The following is a 13,989-nucleotide window of genomic DNA, read 5'->3' as shown; positions in this document are numbered from 1 at the left end:
CATGATCTGTAAAGTGTAGCGTTTAATTTGTTTTTATTTTTCCACACCACATGTCAATTATTGGTAAACCACGATTACTTCAACACTTTTAACTCATTCCAGTTATGTATGTTTTTAACTAGAATTTCGCGATCTCTGGATTCGGGATTTCACTTTAACTTCACTACATATTTCAATCAAAAAAACAAAAAAACTTCAAAATAACATTCATTACGACGTTAAGTTTACGTGCTGGTAAGTCGAAATACAACTTCTTTTCTTTAAATATTCCGGGTTTCGAGTTTCCTCAGAGACTGACAAAAACACTTGGATTTTTTGTTTCCTCTAGTTCTCGTTGGCCACAATTATTGCAACTTACTTTTCTTCTCCTTTAATGCCGGATGAGTTTTCTATTCCTCCTCCAAACAAAAATCTCTCCCGGTCCTTCATCCTCAACGCCGAATCTCCCTCAGATCCTCCATTCTCAGATCCACGTTGGCGCTTTTCATTTTAAAGGAGTAGTTCACTTAAAAAAAAAAAAAAAGATATCCAAGATAACCATGTCTTTCTTTCTTCAGTTGAAAAGAAATTAAGGTTTTTCATGAAAACATTCCAGGATTTTTCTCCATAATGCACTTTACTGGTGTTTAAGGTCCAAATGAGAGTTTCAGTGCAGCGTTAAACGACACCAGACGACGAATAAGGGTCTAATCTAGCGAAACCATCGGTCATTTCAAAAATAAAATAAATAAAAAAGTTTAAGTTTTATAAGCACAAATGCTCGCCTTGCTCTGTTCTGAGTTTGTGACTCTCCTGTTCGAACTCGTTCGTCAAAATAAACAAATATTTTTTTCTAGTCATTTCGTTCATTCAACAGACGTTGTCTGGTGTCATTTAAAGCTGCACTGAAACTCTCATTTGGAGCTTGAATCGTTTGGTGCCCAATGAGGTCCATTATATGGAGAAAAATTCTGGAATGTTTTCATCAAAAACCTTAATTTGTGACTTAAGAAAGAAAGACATGGACATCTTGGATGACATAGGGGTTAGTAAATTATCAGCAAACGTTTTTTTTAAAAGTGATCTTTTAAGTTCACACACTCATCTTCCACAGGGTTCAGGGACAAAAAAAAACATATTTAATCGTGAGCCTTGGGGTAGGCCTTTTGATCACATCTGGAGAGTTTGCTGCCAAAAAACTCTTTTTTAGAGTCATCTGATCACAGAATCCAGTCCATTTAAAGATCCAGTCGATTCTGACCACTGAAAATGCTTGGGTTTGTTTTTGGAGGATTTCTCTTGTCTTGAAACCCTCCCGAACAGCATGTGGTGATATAGTGCTGTTTGATATTAGTCTTTAGTCCCTCAAACTCCCCTCACACTCTACCAGCCAGATTTGTAACATCTTGAGTAGTTTGAAACTTTTTAATTATTGCTCTGATGGTGGAAATGGGGATTTTCAATGCTTTAGCTAATTTATTAAATACATGTTTAATCAATATTACATTCAATTAAATATTTGCAATGTAATGAATGCATTTTTGTTTAACACATTGATGTTCATTTAATTTTTACTTTTTATTTTCTTTGTTCATAAAACAGTCATCATGAAATAGTTTATAATAAATGCTGCAATATTCCATAAAAAAACATTTTGGTTTCACAGTGACTGTAATGGTTTATCAGTCTAGTGTTATTACAGCATCATCCGCCAGAGGGCGACAAACACAAACAGCCACACGTGAGAATGAAAGAGCGGGAAACAGATTTTCATCTACAACACTATTAACACACTCACTATATGCTTTATAAAACTCTGGTTTACTGTTCCCCATATCACGAGCTCTAGCTATATGATCAGACACTAATACTTTTGATCTCATTAGCATGTCATGGTTTACAGTATTAGTGGACTTGGAACTTGGAATTAGGGATACTTGTATGAAATTTTGTATTAAATACATTTCCTCACACCAATATAATAAAGCCTTTTTACTGATAAAATTGAAGAGTAAGTATTTGTAATTCGTAACAAAACTTTGTAATGTATCTATAATTACAAACCATTTCATTTACAGACCAACTAGACCTGCTCAAGCTTTTCTCCAAAATAATACCACTTTTTTGGCACACACATATGTTTTTACAAGTTGGTCTCAGACTCATTTTATAGTTTGTTATATTAAAGTTGCATCTTTTGAAATGGTTCTGCCATTGACAGATTTTGTAGCTGTATAAATCCCACAAGCTCCTCGTCAGCTATGGTGTGTGAATAAACAAACACACATGAGAACATTACAGCATATGTTAATGAGCAGATTATATAATAACCTAAATGACTGTCAGGACAGCCGATCGGGATTGTGGATTAGAGCAGCTTGATCTTGAATTAGTAAAGGTCAGATATAACCGTATGTTTAGGATCAGGATAGAGAAGAGACTTAAAGAGCCTGACCTGAGATCAGAAACATGAAATCAACATGAACTCACAAGTATTTGTGAGTTTGATTTTGTTGACAAGAAGCATTTAATGCTATTTAATCATTTAAACATAAAGTTGAACTGGCACAGCATCAAAATAAAACATACTGATTGATTTTTAGATTTAAATTAAATTTGTTTACAATTCAGTTGATTGGTTATTTGGTTACAAACTTTCTTAGTAAAATTAATAGAATGTTCGTTCAGAGTTTACTTATGTTCTCAAAACGTTAGCAGAAAAAGATTATTTATACATCATTCATAGACGTTTTAGTTTGTTTATGTTGTTTAGAGAACATTTAAAAGTAGCGTTCCCGTAATGTTTGGAAAATGGTAAAAAATGAATGTAAAAAGGAATTGTAAAACATTTACATTTTGAGAGATCTTTCAGAAAAAGTGTTCCAAACCTAATGGGAACGTGAGCACAATGTTCTTCCAATATATTTTGTCAGCTGGGATGTTTATAATATGAAAGATGAGAACTAAAGATAGAGAAAATAATTATCGTGATTTTAATGGTAAAAGACCGTAAAATTGCTACAGTGAAAACTGTTAGTTATTTTACAGAAAGATTCCGCATTATACAGTGAATAACCGTGATAGATCTAACCGTACATTTAATGTAATTTTACACTATTACATTTACCGTGTACCGTTTCATTTACAGTACCGTTAAATTTACAGTTTTTGGAAGTGAAAAAGAACAAGTCATTGTATAATTACAGTGAAAAAAAAGTAAATTTACCTTCCTACAATTCTCTGTGTTTTACATTTTATATATATTTTTGTTGAAATAACTGTTTATTCATAGCTTTTTCTAATCATTTATGTACATTAGGGTTTTATGTTACATTTAATGTTGTTAAAATAATGTCTATTGCATTTTAAAATAATAATTTGTGTTACCATTAGTGTTTGTGCGAATATTACTATTAACAATCTTGTGTGATGAGATTTGATTGATCATGTGACATGAGTACTTCAATTGGTCGGGAAATAAATTTCAAATAAAATACATATATATATTTTTTTAAGTCTGTAAAACCTAAATTATTGCTACCATATTTTTTTGCAGTAGATTTCTGACAACCAAAGCTGCTAATTTTTTACCGTAAATTGAGCAGATTTTTTTTGTGTACACTAGTGTACATATTTGTCCATATTTGTTCATGAGCAAAAAGGTGTTTGAACACACATTCAACATATTTCATCATATCTGATGTTCAAGTCTGTGTCTGTTAGACAAACTGCAGATGTTCTGAATAAACTATGACTGTTACCACACGCGTGTCCTCCGCTGTAAGAGCCTGAAGTCCTTAAAATACTCCGTGTCAATCTCCTGATCCTTCTATCTGCTTCTGTCGGAGGCGTTTGAGGATCAGAAGATTAGTCGAGCGCTATAAAAGAGTCCGGCAGCAACACTGGACACGAGCTGAAGCGAGACACCGCAGAAGAGCCAGAGACTCCAGCACAGGTAAGAGATACGCCTCACCTGAGAACGAAGAGAGAAAGACTTTCATGGGCTGGTAAAGAACAGACAGATTTAGTGATGGAGAGGAAAAACAGAATGTGAGTCAAAATGACAATCCTGGATGTCCAGTTAAACATTATCCCTCCGTTGCTGTTCGCATGTCGAATGAATGAAATTATTGTACTATTTTAGTTCAATAATGTTTTTTATTTAATATTTTGTATTTGGAGGGGATTTTGAGGTACTAAATTATACTTATTGGCAGATTATTACTGAGGTGAAAAAAAGTTTTAAAGAGTGACATTAAAAAAATTATTAAAAAATGAAAGTCTTATATATGAAAAATTGATTTTCCAAAACACATTATACTCTAAAACGGTGAGAAAATCAAAGCCATACATTTAAACAAGCTGTGTTCCAGATTTAAGGTTTATATCTTGAGGTTAATATCTAGAGGTTGATATCTTGAGGTTGATATTTTTTGAGGTTAATATCTTGAGGTTGATATCTTGAGGTTTATATCTTGAGGTTGATATCTTAAAGTTAATATCTTGAGATTAATATGTTGAAGTTTATATCTTGAGATTAATATGTTAAGGGTTAATATCTTGAGGTTAATATCTAGAGGTTAATATCTTGAGGTTGATATTTTTTGAGGTAAATATCTTGAGGTTTATATCTAGAGGTTAATATCTTGGGGTTTATATCTTGAGGTTGATATCTTGAGGTTTATATCTTAAAGTTAATATCTTGAGGTTGATATCTTGAGGTTGATATCTTGAGGTTGATATCTTGAGGTTTATATCTAGAGGTTAATATCTTGAGGTTGATATTTTTTGAGGTAAATATCTTGAGGTTTATATCTAGAGGTTAATATCTTGAGGTTTATATCTTAAAGTTAATATCTTGAGGTTGATATCTTGAGGTTAATATCCTGAGGTTTATATCTTGAGGTTGATATCTTAAAGTTAATATAGATGTTGATATTTTTGAGGTTTGTATCTTGAGGTTGATATCTTGAGGTTAATATCCTGAGGTTTATATCTTGAGGTTGATATCTTAAAGTTAATATAGATGTTGATATTTTTGAGGTTTGTATCTTGAGGTTGATATCTTGAGATTAATATGTTGAAGTTTATATCTTGAGATTAATATCTTGAGGTTGATATCTTGAGATTGATATCTTGAGGTTGAAAGCTTCCACTAGATCTCCCATTCATTTACAATGCGCTCCTTTTTGACCAAGAAACAATATAAAGGGTCACTATTTTCGAATCTAACCTTTTCGAATCATATCCATGATTTTTTTTGGGTTCACACAGCGAGTTCCAAAACCATAACCAAGTTTCGTACCATTCCGATTAAGTAAAAAATAACAAAATAAATACTATAAATATAAAGTTGGAATTGTGAGATAAAAAACTCAACCATTTCTGTACCTTTCTTTATTTGTATTCAATGGTGGAAACAAGCTTCCATATATTACAGCCTTAGAGACTCGAGTTTACTCCATGCTTCTTTAGGTGAAGCTCAAATATACAAAGACATTCAACAGCGAAAGCCAATTCAGGTAAAAACAGACTAAGAACAGAAACACATTTCTCCTCGGACTCCAGAAGTAGGGAAGGCTAAACGTGATGGACTGATGCATCTCCTCTACAAGATTAGCAAGATTATATAAAGAGCAACAGATGTTGGTAAATAAACTAATTGTGTAACCAGCAGATTAGGATTAACACAATCCCAAAATGAGAAGATTAACAGCTAACCTGTTGAGGACATCAGTAAAGGGGACGATAGAGACACTTTTTAAGGTAAACCTGTTTATGTTTCAGTGAGAGAGAGAAATGGACGCCCCAGCACCCGTTGAGAAGAGAGGACCACCAAAGTTCAAGCAGAGGGCCGCTCGTACCTTCAAGAGCAAGGCTCCCAAACCCGGCCAGAAAGGCTTCGGAGACGACATCCCTGGGATGGAGGGTCTCGGCACAGGTAAATCCTGGCGTTTCAATTGCATTCACAACGCTAATATAGTTTCAGTGTTTTGAATGAGTCTGACCCCCTTCTCTCTCTGGGTTTCAACAGACATCACTGTGGTTTGCCCCTGGGAAGCTTTCGGTGACATGGAGCTCAGCGATCTGGCCAAATATGGCATTTTGTAGAAACTTTCCTTCTGATCAAGTAATATTACCCACACCGAGACTGAACAAGCAGATGCTTTCAGTCCAACACACAACTAGGAAACGATATGATTAATATTTAATAACATTAAATTATACGATTTTTTTTTCGGGAAAAAAGTACAAACGGCACAGTGACTCTTAGCAGGAGGAATCGATCTCAGAGACACATGAACTATGTACAAACCAACGTTTTGAAATGTACATGTGATTGTGTCTGTGTCAGAATCAACTCGGTTCATCAAAACCCTTGATTTGGCGGTAGAACACAATAAAAAACGTATTTTCCCAAATTCGTGTGATTATTCTTTTATCTTTCAGAATAATAAAGAATCTTCAAACTGGGTCCATTTTGAAACAAGTTCATTAATTTCACTTTGTTCAAATATGAACCTCTAGCTATAAAAGTAATCATGTACTTAAAGTAAAAAAATAAATACTTAAGGACAGTAAATATTAAGTGGGAACCTTTTTTTTTTAGTGTGTATATTTATAACACTATACTTTGCATTATATTATGTTTGCATAAAATAAAAACAAAAAACGAGTTAATGCTAGGTCAAAAACTAGGTAATGTTAACATCTTTCTTCTGACTGCCGTTATCAATCTCTCTTTTTCACTTTGTGAAAACACTGTTGTGGAGTGTTTCTTCTGTTTGAGCAAATGACAACACAATATATATATTTAATGAATTCTCTCATTCACCGCTAAAGAAGTTCGCCAAACTATGATGACTTTTGGTTTTGAAAAACCATGTAAATGTGTTAAATGTGTCATTCAGAGTGCTTTTACATCAATATAACAACATACTGTAGATGCAACCTTTCACAACATACACCCGTGTTATATTTGATAACCTCTCCTTATGCCATCTACACTTTTAATAACACACAATGAACTGAAATCAAACACCCATCGAGTGATTGTTTAAAAAAAACAGTTTATATGGACATTCAGATACAAATTACATCACAAATGGAATCAGAATATGTAGAGAGAGAGAGAGAAATAGTTCAACTCAAAAACACGGTTACACTGTAAACCAAAGGAGAGTATGTGGAACAGGGATCATATTCATAAGGTGCGAGAATGGAGAATAAAAGAGACGCCATCTTTAATCCTTTACGAATGGAGGGATCTCAAACTTCTCACTCCATCACCAGAAGACAAACGTCATGCAAGAATTCAGTCGAAGACCTCCGAGCCGTCGGCGTGCGAGAGAAAGAGAAACTAGCAAATCCGCCGTGTCTTTGCAAAAGCATCTTTAAAAGCCAGAAGATCAGAATGTAGATATTTCAATCTCTTTTAATACTGTGTAAAGTGTATGCATAGACTGCAAGTACCATTTAAACATAAAAAAAACTAAAGAAAGCTGTCTGGTTTAGTGTTCAGACTGTGGTTTTTCATTCTCTTAGTGTCAATGAAACTCAACCACACACACACACACACGCACACGCGCACACACACACGACAGCTGAACTCCGAAACTTTAAAATGGCGAAAAAGTTTTCAGTCCTGGACCCGATTACAATTACATGCACCTAAAGTCTACAGTCCTGCAAAACAAAAGAAGAAATCACAGACAGAGAAACCGCAGTTCCTTCTCCAGCCACTGGGAAATCATGAACGAGCCACTTCAAACAATATCAAAAACCTATTGATAAAAAATAAAAAAAAAGAAACCAAACAATAGAATTACAAACATGTTTACACACACACACACACACACAAATCAAAAATGTGCTTGACTCTTCTTTGGAACCAAAATTCAAAGAAAGCAAAATACCAATATACTAAAGGGAAAGAGACACTCTCTGCAAAACAAAAAAATACTATGTAGTTTTCCTTTAAAAAGACATTTTTTTTAATCCGCTTCTCAGAAAGTTGGGCTGAAACTTGCATATTTTACAAAAACTATGCTAATAAAAGAGCTTGTCGATATTCCACAAGAGGGGCTTTTTTTTAAATCCCAAAATCTGGAAAAAACAAAAATATTTCATAGCATAATTTAAATACTTGCTATAGTCATTATGCCGGTGTTTGTGTATTAATGTGGTCCTGCCCTTCATCAAAGCCAACACACAACCATGAGAAACTAATGACGATAATAATTAATAATAATAATAATAATAATAATAATGTTTGGTAAAATTTTGTGTCTATTCTAGTTTACTTGCATATAATGACTATTTAATTTTAAAGGTACGCCTCTTGAAAATGGTCTGAACGGAGGTACTGTTTAAAGAACACAAAGCTTTCAGCAAGACGGATTTTATCAGGACAGTCCCGGCGCGTCACGACATCTCTCCAGAGAAAGGAAAAGCATGATGTAGTCTCTCGTCACGTCGCTGTATTTGGGATAATAGCATCATCGTCCTCCCGTACAGAGCGGATGGGATCCACGCACTTCAAACCGAGACGAGAGCGGTCCGGATGAACGAGTCTATGTTTCTTAAAGAATATTGATCATTATTGTAGTGTGGAACAGTGAGGGTGACGTGACGTGTTCACTGGTCCTGCGCTCTGAGCACATGTAGTTCAATGGCCACTAGAGGCAGTCTAGAGCCGTTACTGCATGCATATGTGCAGAGAGACGAGCCGAAGGAAGAAATGATTTGAGCTTCTCAGTCGAGCAGTTTCAGTCAGAGATCTGTTACGATTTAGTGTTCATGATGTCAGGTTTCCTTAAAAAAAAAAAAAATCCACCTTCTTCGAACTGATTTAGAGTTGCATTCCTTTTTCAGAGTTCGTAACAGACGCCGCGTTATGCGTGGTTTTTTTTGTTGTTGTTGTTGTTGTTTTTTTTTGTCCAAAAGTGTGATTAGGATTTCCCCTCCGAGGTCAGCAGCGGTGTAAGGATCAGGGACCGCACATCTGGAAGTGTGTGAAGGTGTTAGTATGGCGAGAACCGGCTGTATCCTCCTCTGTAGAGCGTGGCCTGTGGAAGAGAGGCTGTTAGAACCGCTAGAACACACACCGTCAAGAGGATCAGTGCTTTTAGAAAACGGCTAGTCCATAAACATGTTCATTTTATTCATAAAATAGACACCAGAACACAGAGAACACATTTCTTCCTCCGCCAAGCAGTGTAGTTCCAGAGCGGTTGCCAAGCAACACTGATGCAGTGCGCTCACAGGTGTGTGTGTGTGTGTGGTCATTTACAACGGCTTTGAGCGCGGCTCAACCAATCAGAATCAAGTACGGGAATGTTCCGTGTGAAACTCACCATCGCCCCGACTCCATACGCCGCTGCCGCCGCCGCCGCGGGGGTCGCTAGTGCTGCCGCGTACGGATCCGCCGCATACACGCGCCCGTAGCTGGACACACACATTTCAGAGAGAAAAAAAACATGATTACACTCATAATCAGAGACACGTTCAGGTAATCATGTGATCGATGAAAATCAGCAACAGCAATATCCAGTGTTAAAACGATTTTTTTTTTTGTCAAAATTTGCCATTTTATTATGAAAATATTTTGTCTGAATCATTTACATGATTTATAACTGGTAAAAGGTGATGAGATGAAAAACATCCTTTAATTCCTTTAACCCTAGAGAAGAGTTTCTTTTTCCTGCTAATGCTAATGCTATCGCGTCTGACCATTGTCATCAGTTTTGTGCTTTTTTGACCTTGCTGCATTTGTGGCTATGAATTGAAAATCTGGATATTTGTAATAAAATAAAAGATTTGATTCCTCTTATTGGAATCGTGGACCGGCCTACTAAAGATGTAGTTATGCTGTTATTGCCAAATACTGGATTCAATCTTTTGATGAAGTAGTTTTGTCAGTTAGCACAGGTTTGGGATTTCTATTTGGATCTGATGATCTCGAGCGCCACACTTTTTTATTTCTTAGGTGAATAAGATTTTTGCACTCAAAAACTTTGTATAACTGTTAAAAAAACAATGGTGATAATCTAGCATGATAGATTTACAAAGGAATTTAAAGGCTGGTTTGTTGCCGACACATTAGATATAGGATGTTCAACACGTTACAAGAGTTAGATAACCAGACATTACAACATATGGGTTTGCTCATAATCAGGGCTTGAAATTCACTTTCACTCAGAACTACTACTAGCCAGAAATAAATAAATCAGATTACATATGTCACAGCTTATCTATACACCAATATATATGAAATAAAATTAGTATTTTGTACATTCATTTCTTATTCAAACAAAATCCTGTCATCCTCATCGCCCAAAATGTGTTTTAAATGGACAGATCAATACAGCACATCAAAAAATATATGAATATTAGGGCTGTCAAACAATTAATCGCATCCAAAATAAAACTGTGTGTTGACATAATATATGTGGGTGCACTGTGTACAATTATTTTATTATATATATATATATATATATATATATATATATATAAAAAATACACACACATGCATATATATATTAAGAAAATATTATTTATATATAAAATATTTATATTTATATATAATATAAATTGTATATAAATCTATATACATGAAAATATTTCTTAAATATATACAAGCATGTGTGTGTATTTATATTTATAAAATAATTATACACAGTGCACCCGAATATATTATGTACACACAAACTTTTATTTTGGATGCGATTAATCGCGATTAATCGTTTTGACTGCCCCAATAAATACAGTAAATAATAAATAAACGTAAGTGAACAAGCGTGCCGTTATTTGTTGTGTAGTGTGACGTGTGTGTTGAAGTGAGCAGATATGAGCAGATTCTGTGCAATACGCTGTATTTAATATATCATGAAGACTCACGAGTATTTGCGCTAAATCTGCACAGTTAGGCTTACACGAACTGCCACAGCAAAGTGAGTAAACATAAGTAACCCGCCACATTGCTGGTGTTTTGACCGTTTCCCGCCACCGCTGATTTATAGCCACATCTGGCGCGTGTTAATTTCAAACCCTGCTCATAATAAACTGCGCTCGCAACACACGTCCACCGCTGAATGTCTAACCTGTCGCTGTAAGCGGCCGCCGCTGCCGCCGCCGCCGCCGTTGGACTCGCTACGGCCGTCGGCTGGGTGTAGCGATACGCGGTGTAGCCGCTCTACAAACACAGAAACACACATTTGTTTAAAATCAACACAGTGAGAGGAGGCAGGTGAGGTGGTGAGTTAGCAGGGAAAGGACATGAAAACGTTTAAGGAAAGCAAACCTAAAATCCATTAACAAGCAATCTGCCACTGATGTTCAGTCAAACAAACCGCATTCGGAGAACCGTAATCTGTTACGCACTGTGAATCTTCCTCAGTGGCAAACAACGCACAATCATGGTGAGATAGGAGTCATTCGCATAATGATTAAGAATCAATTGTTTGTTTGTCAAAGAGGGAGACACAAGCAGAAATGGGGATCGTGAGTGCATTAGCGTCAGTGTCATCTTCACCCCCCAAACGCAACCAGGGGTGATCAAATCCATTACTGGTGCCATATTCAGACAGACAGACAGACAGATAGTGAGATTAGAGAACATCCACACGACCACACAGACTGCATGCACCCCAAACTCAAAATAACAAGCCATTTCCGCCATTCTCTCCTCAGCATTCTACCCTACGGCCAATCAGAGAACTCGATCCACGGGAGGGAGAGAAAGAGGGGGGGGAGGGGGGGTGAGGGAGGGAGAGAGAGAGAGAGAGAGGAGGGGGAGGGGGGAGAGTGAGGGGCAGAGAGAGAGGAGGGGGGAGGGGGAGTGAGGGAGAGGGGCAGAGAGAGAGAAAGAGGGAGAGAGAGAGAGAGAGAGGGGGGGGGAGGGTGAAAAGAAGCAGGTGATTTGAAAATGAAAAGGTCAAACGAAAAACGGTGAATCATTGCTGAAAAATCAAGTAACTAGAGAGAGAGAGAGAGAGAGAGAGAGAGAGAGAGATCTACGAGGAATTAAGTGTGATTGCATGCCAACACAGATCGAGTTAACATGCCATATAGAGAGAGACAGGGACTCTGGGAAGGGGACAGAATCAGATCCAGTCTGACAAAACCCGAAACATCCAGAGTCCTTATAAAGCTATCGTCTCAGACGCCTGAGCTGCACAGAACAGACATTCGGTTCGAGAACAGAGCCAGACAATTATTTACATTCTCCGAGTGTAAATAACCCCCGCCGAGAGCTGGGCGGCGCGGCCTCACGGGTTCTCACGCCCTCATGGGTTCTCACAAATTCTCACAGGCTCTAAAGGCCTCATGAGTTCTCACGGGTTCACACTAGGGCTGTCAATTTTCCTCTATAATATTATTCGAATTCCATTCCTTATTTTATGTAATATTCGAATAATATTCGAATATTAAATGCTCAAATTTATCCTATTATTAATATTTACGACGTTACACATTCTTATGGATCGCCAATGCCACTATAGCCTGTGGTTGTTGTTACACGTTCGGCCCACTAGAGGGACATCTAACATTACTACAATAAACATTTAGGGGCCGTTTACACAGATCGGATAGCTCTGATTTATCAAAACGATTCCATTTACACCTGCTCACATAAATGTGTTTTTGCAAAACAGATATTAATCCGATCTTCAATTCCCGCGCTATACAGATGTAATGAAGTGCACGTCACCGAAAGCGAAAGATTTGAGCTGCATTTTATTGATCATCGGCTAATTTCAAAATCAGCAAAGACACCAATAAGGGAGAGCGGCAACAGCCCTGGTAATATTTCATTTCTTTAATTTCAATGAAGATGGTAGTGTTTAGCGTCTGCGACTTACTTTCACTTTGATTTACGATAGATTGCAGCGCGTTGGCTTGATGAATAGGCTCAGATCTGAGGTGATGTGATCGTCATATCGCGTCGGAAGTTTCGGGAGTCTCCCGCATATTGATAGCGTCTCCCTGATGGCCGCAAATTAGTTAAAATCTCCCGGAATCCGCGCGTAACATACATAGCGTGCGGCGCGATGGCAGAGAGGGAGTGAACGAGAGCTTGCGAATGTGCCACGCGAAAGCTATTCCCGCGCTCTCCTATTGTTAATAAGAAAGCGATAAGGGGCCGTTTACACCTGGTCACTTCGGAAGTATATATTTATTTTTAAATATATATAAAAGCAATATTCGAATAGTAACTTTAGCATTCGAATAGTATTGATTTTTTTAACGAATTTCGGAATTCGTTCCAACAGCCCTAGTTGACACGGGTTCACACGCCCTCACGAGTTCTCATGGCCTCACAAGTTCTCACGGTCTCACGAATTTTCACGGGTTCTCAGGGCCTCACGAGTACAAGCATTCTCGCGGCCTCACGGGTTCTCACGCTGATGAGGAATGCGGGCGTTACACACCGGTCAGGTAGACGAGACCCTCCTTTAGGGGTGTTTATATTGGGGTGTGTTGTTCACAGTTGTGCTTCAGTTGACTTAATTCAGTCTAATTTTTACCAAAAAAGTGAGTCCTGGTCCGCTTTGGTCCATCTCTCTCACACACACAGCGAGGAGAATCGGTTCTGACGCCTGTACTGAACTGTGATGGGTAACATCGCGACTATAATGAGAAACAGGTGCGCTTAAGCATTCTGTGCTTTTCATCTTCCTGTCTTCGGTCCGTATTGCGTTCATATTTCAGTCGAAACGCACCAGAGTTTGTCTGGAAGCGGATCGAGAACCATCTTTTCAGCTCTCGGTGCGCTAGTTTGGTTCAGATGGCAGCGTTCACACTTATTCGTATGAAGATAGAGTTAGTTTGATCCAAGCAAACATGCCACGAGTGAACACAGCCTCAGATAAGGGTTTGGCAAAACTTTTCAAAAACGGTTTTCAAACGCTGTTCATCCAATCAAAATCAGTTTTATATTAAAAGTTTGAATAATCTGACGACCTGGTAGTTTGTCCAAACAAAACGGATAATCAAACAAATTCCCTT

At 37.2% G+C, this 13,989-nt stretch overlaps 2 protein-coding genes across 5 annotated transcripts in view; one reads left to right on the top strand and one right to left on the bottom strand.

Annotated features, from left to right (window-relative positions):
- The first annotated feature begins 5,769 nt into the window (after positions 1-5,769).
- Positions 5,770-6,401, top strand: LOC120467980 (retinal cone rhodopsin-sensitive cGMP 3',5'-cyclic phosphodiesterase subunit gamma). Its single transcript, XM_039656618.2, has 2 exons — positions 5,770-5,920; positions 6,014-6,401. Exons 1-2 carry the CDS (start codon positions 5,779-5,781, stop codon positions 6,088-6,090), a joined length of 219 nt encoding a protein of 72 aa, XP_039512552.1. The 5' UTR covers positions 5,770-5,778; the 3' UTR covers positions 6,091-6,401.
- A 2,444-nt stretch (positions 6,402-8,845) lies between these two features.
- The window catches only part of rbfox2 (RNA binding fox-1 homolog 2), a 41,771-nt gene continuing 36,627 nt past the window's right edge, over positions 8,846-13,989 (bottom strand). For 2 of the 4 annotated variants that reach the window (XM_039656598.2, XM_039656597.2), the window contains exons 10-12: positions 11,082-11,173; positions 9,336-9,426; positions 8,846-9,047 (exon numbers count right to left, since the gene is read on the bottom strand). In XM_039656598.2, the coding sequence (XP_039512532.1) occupies positions 9,003-9,047; positions 9,336-9,426; positions 11,082-11,173 (228 nt within the window). In that variant the 3' untranslated portion in view covers positions 8,846-9,002. Of the gene's footprint in view, positions 9,048-9,335; positions 9,427-11,081; positions 11,174-13,989 lie in introns of those variants that run through there. The other 2 variants (XM_039656601.2, XR_016169419.1) reach the window with 2 other exon arrangements.

The sequence above is a fragment of the Pimephales promelas genome, chromosome 8 (genome assembly GCF_988280905.1).
Source record: "Pimephales promelas chromosome 8, fPimPro1.hap1.1, whole genome shotgun sequence".
NCBI lineage: Eukaryota > Metazoa > Chordata > Actinopteri > Cypriniformes > Leuciscidae > Pimephales > Pimephales promelas.
Note: the sequence above shows the minus strand (reverse complement) of the source record. Positions and strands in the feature narration are given on the sequence as shown.

Excerpts from the sequence above, each read along its gene's own strand:
- LOC120467980 (XM_039656618.2), top strand. The coding sequence starts at position 5,779 with ATGGACGCCCCAGCACCCGTTGAGAAGAGAGGACCACCAAAGTTCAAG. Across the intron at positions 5,921-6,013 it reads GATGGAGGGTCTCGGCACAG|ACATCACTGTGGTTTGCCCC; the intron begins GTAAATCCTGGC and ends GGGTTTCAACAG.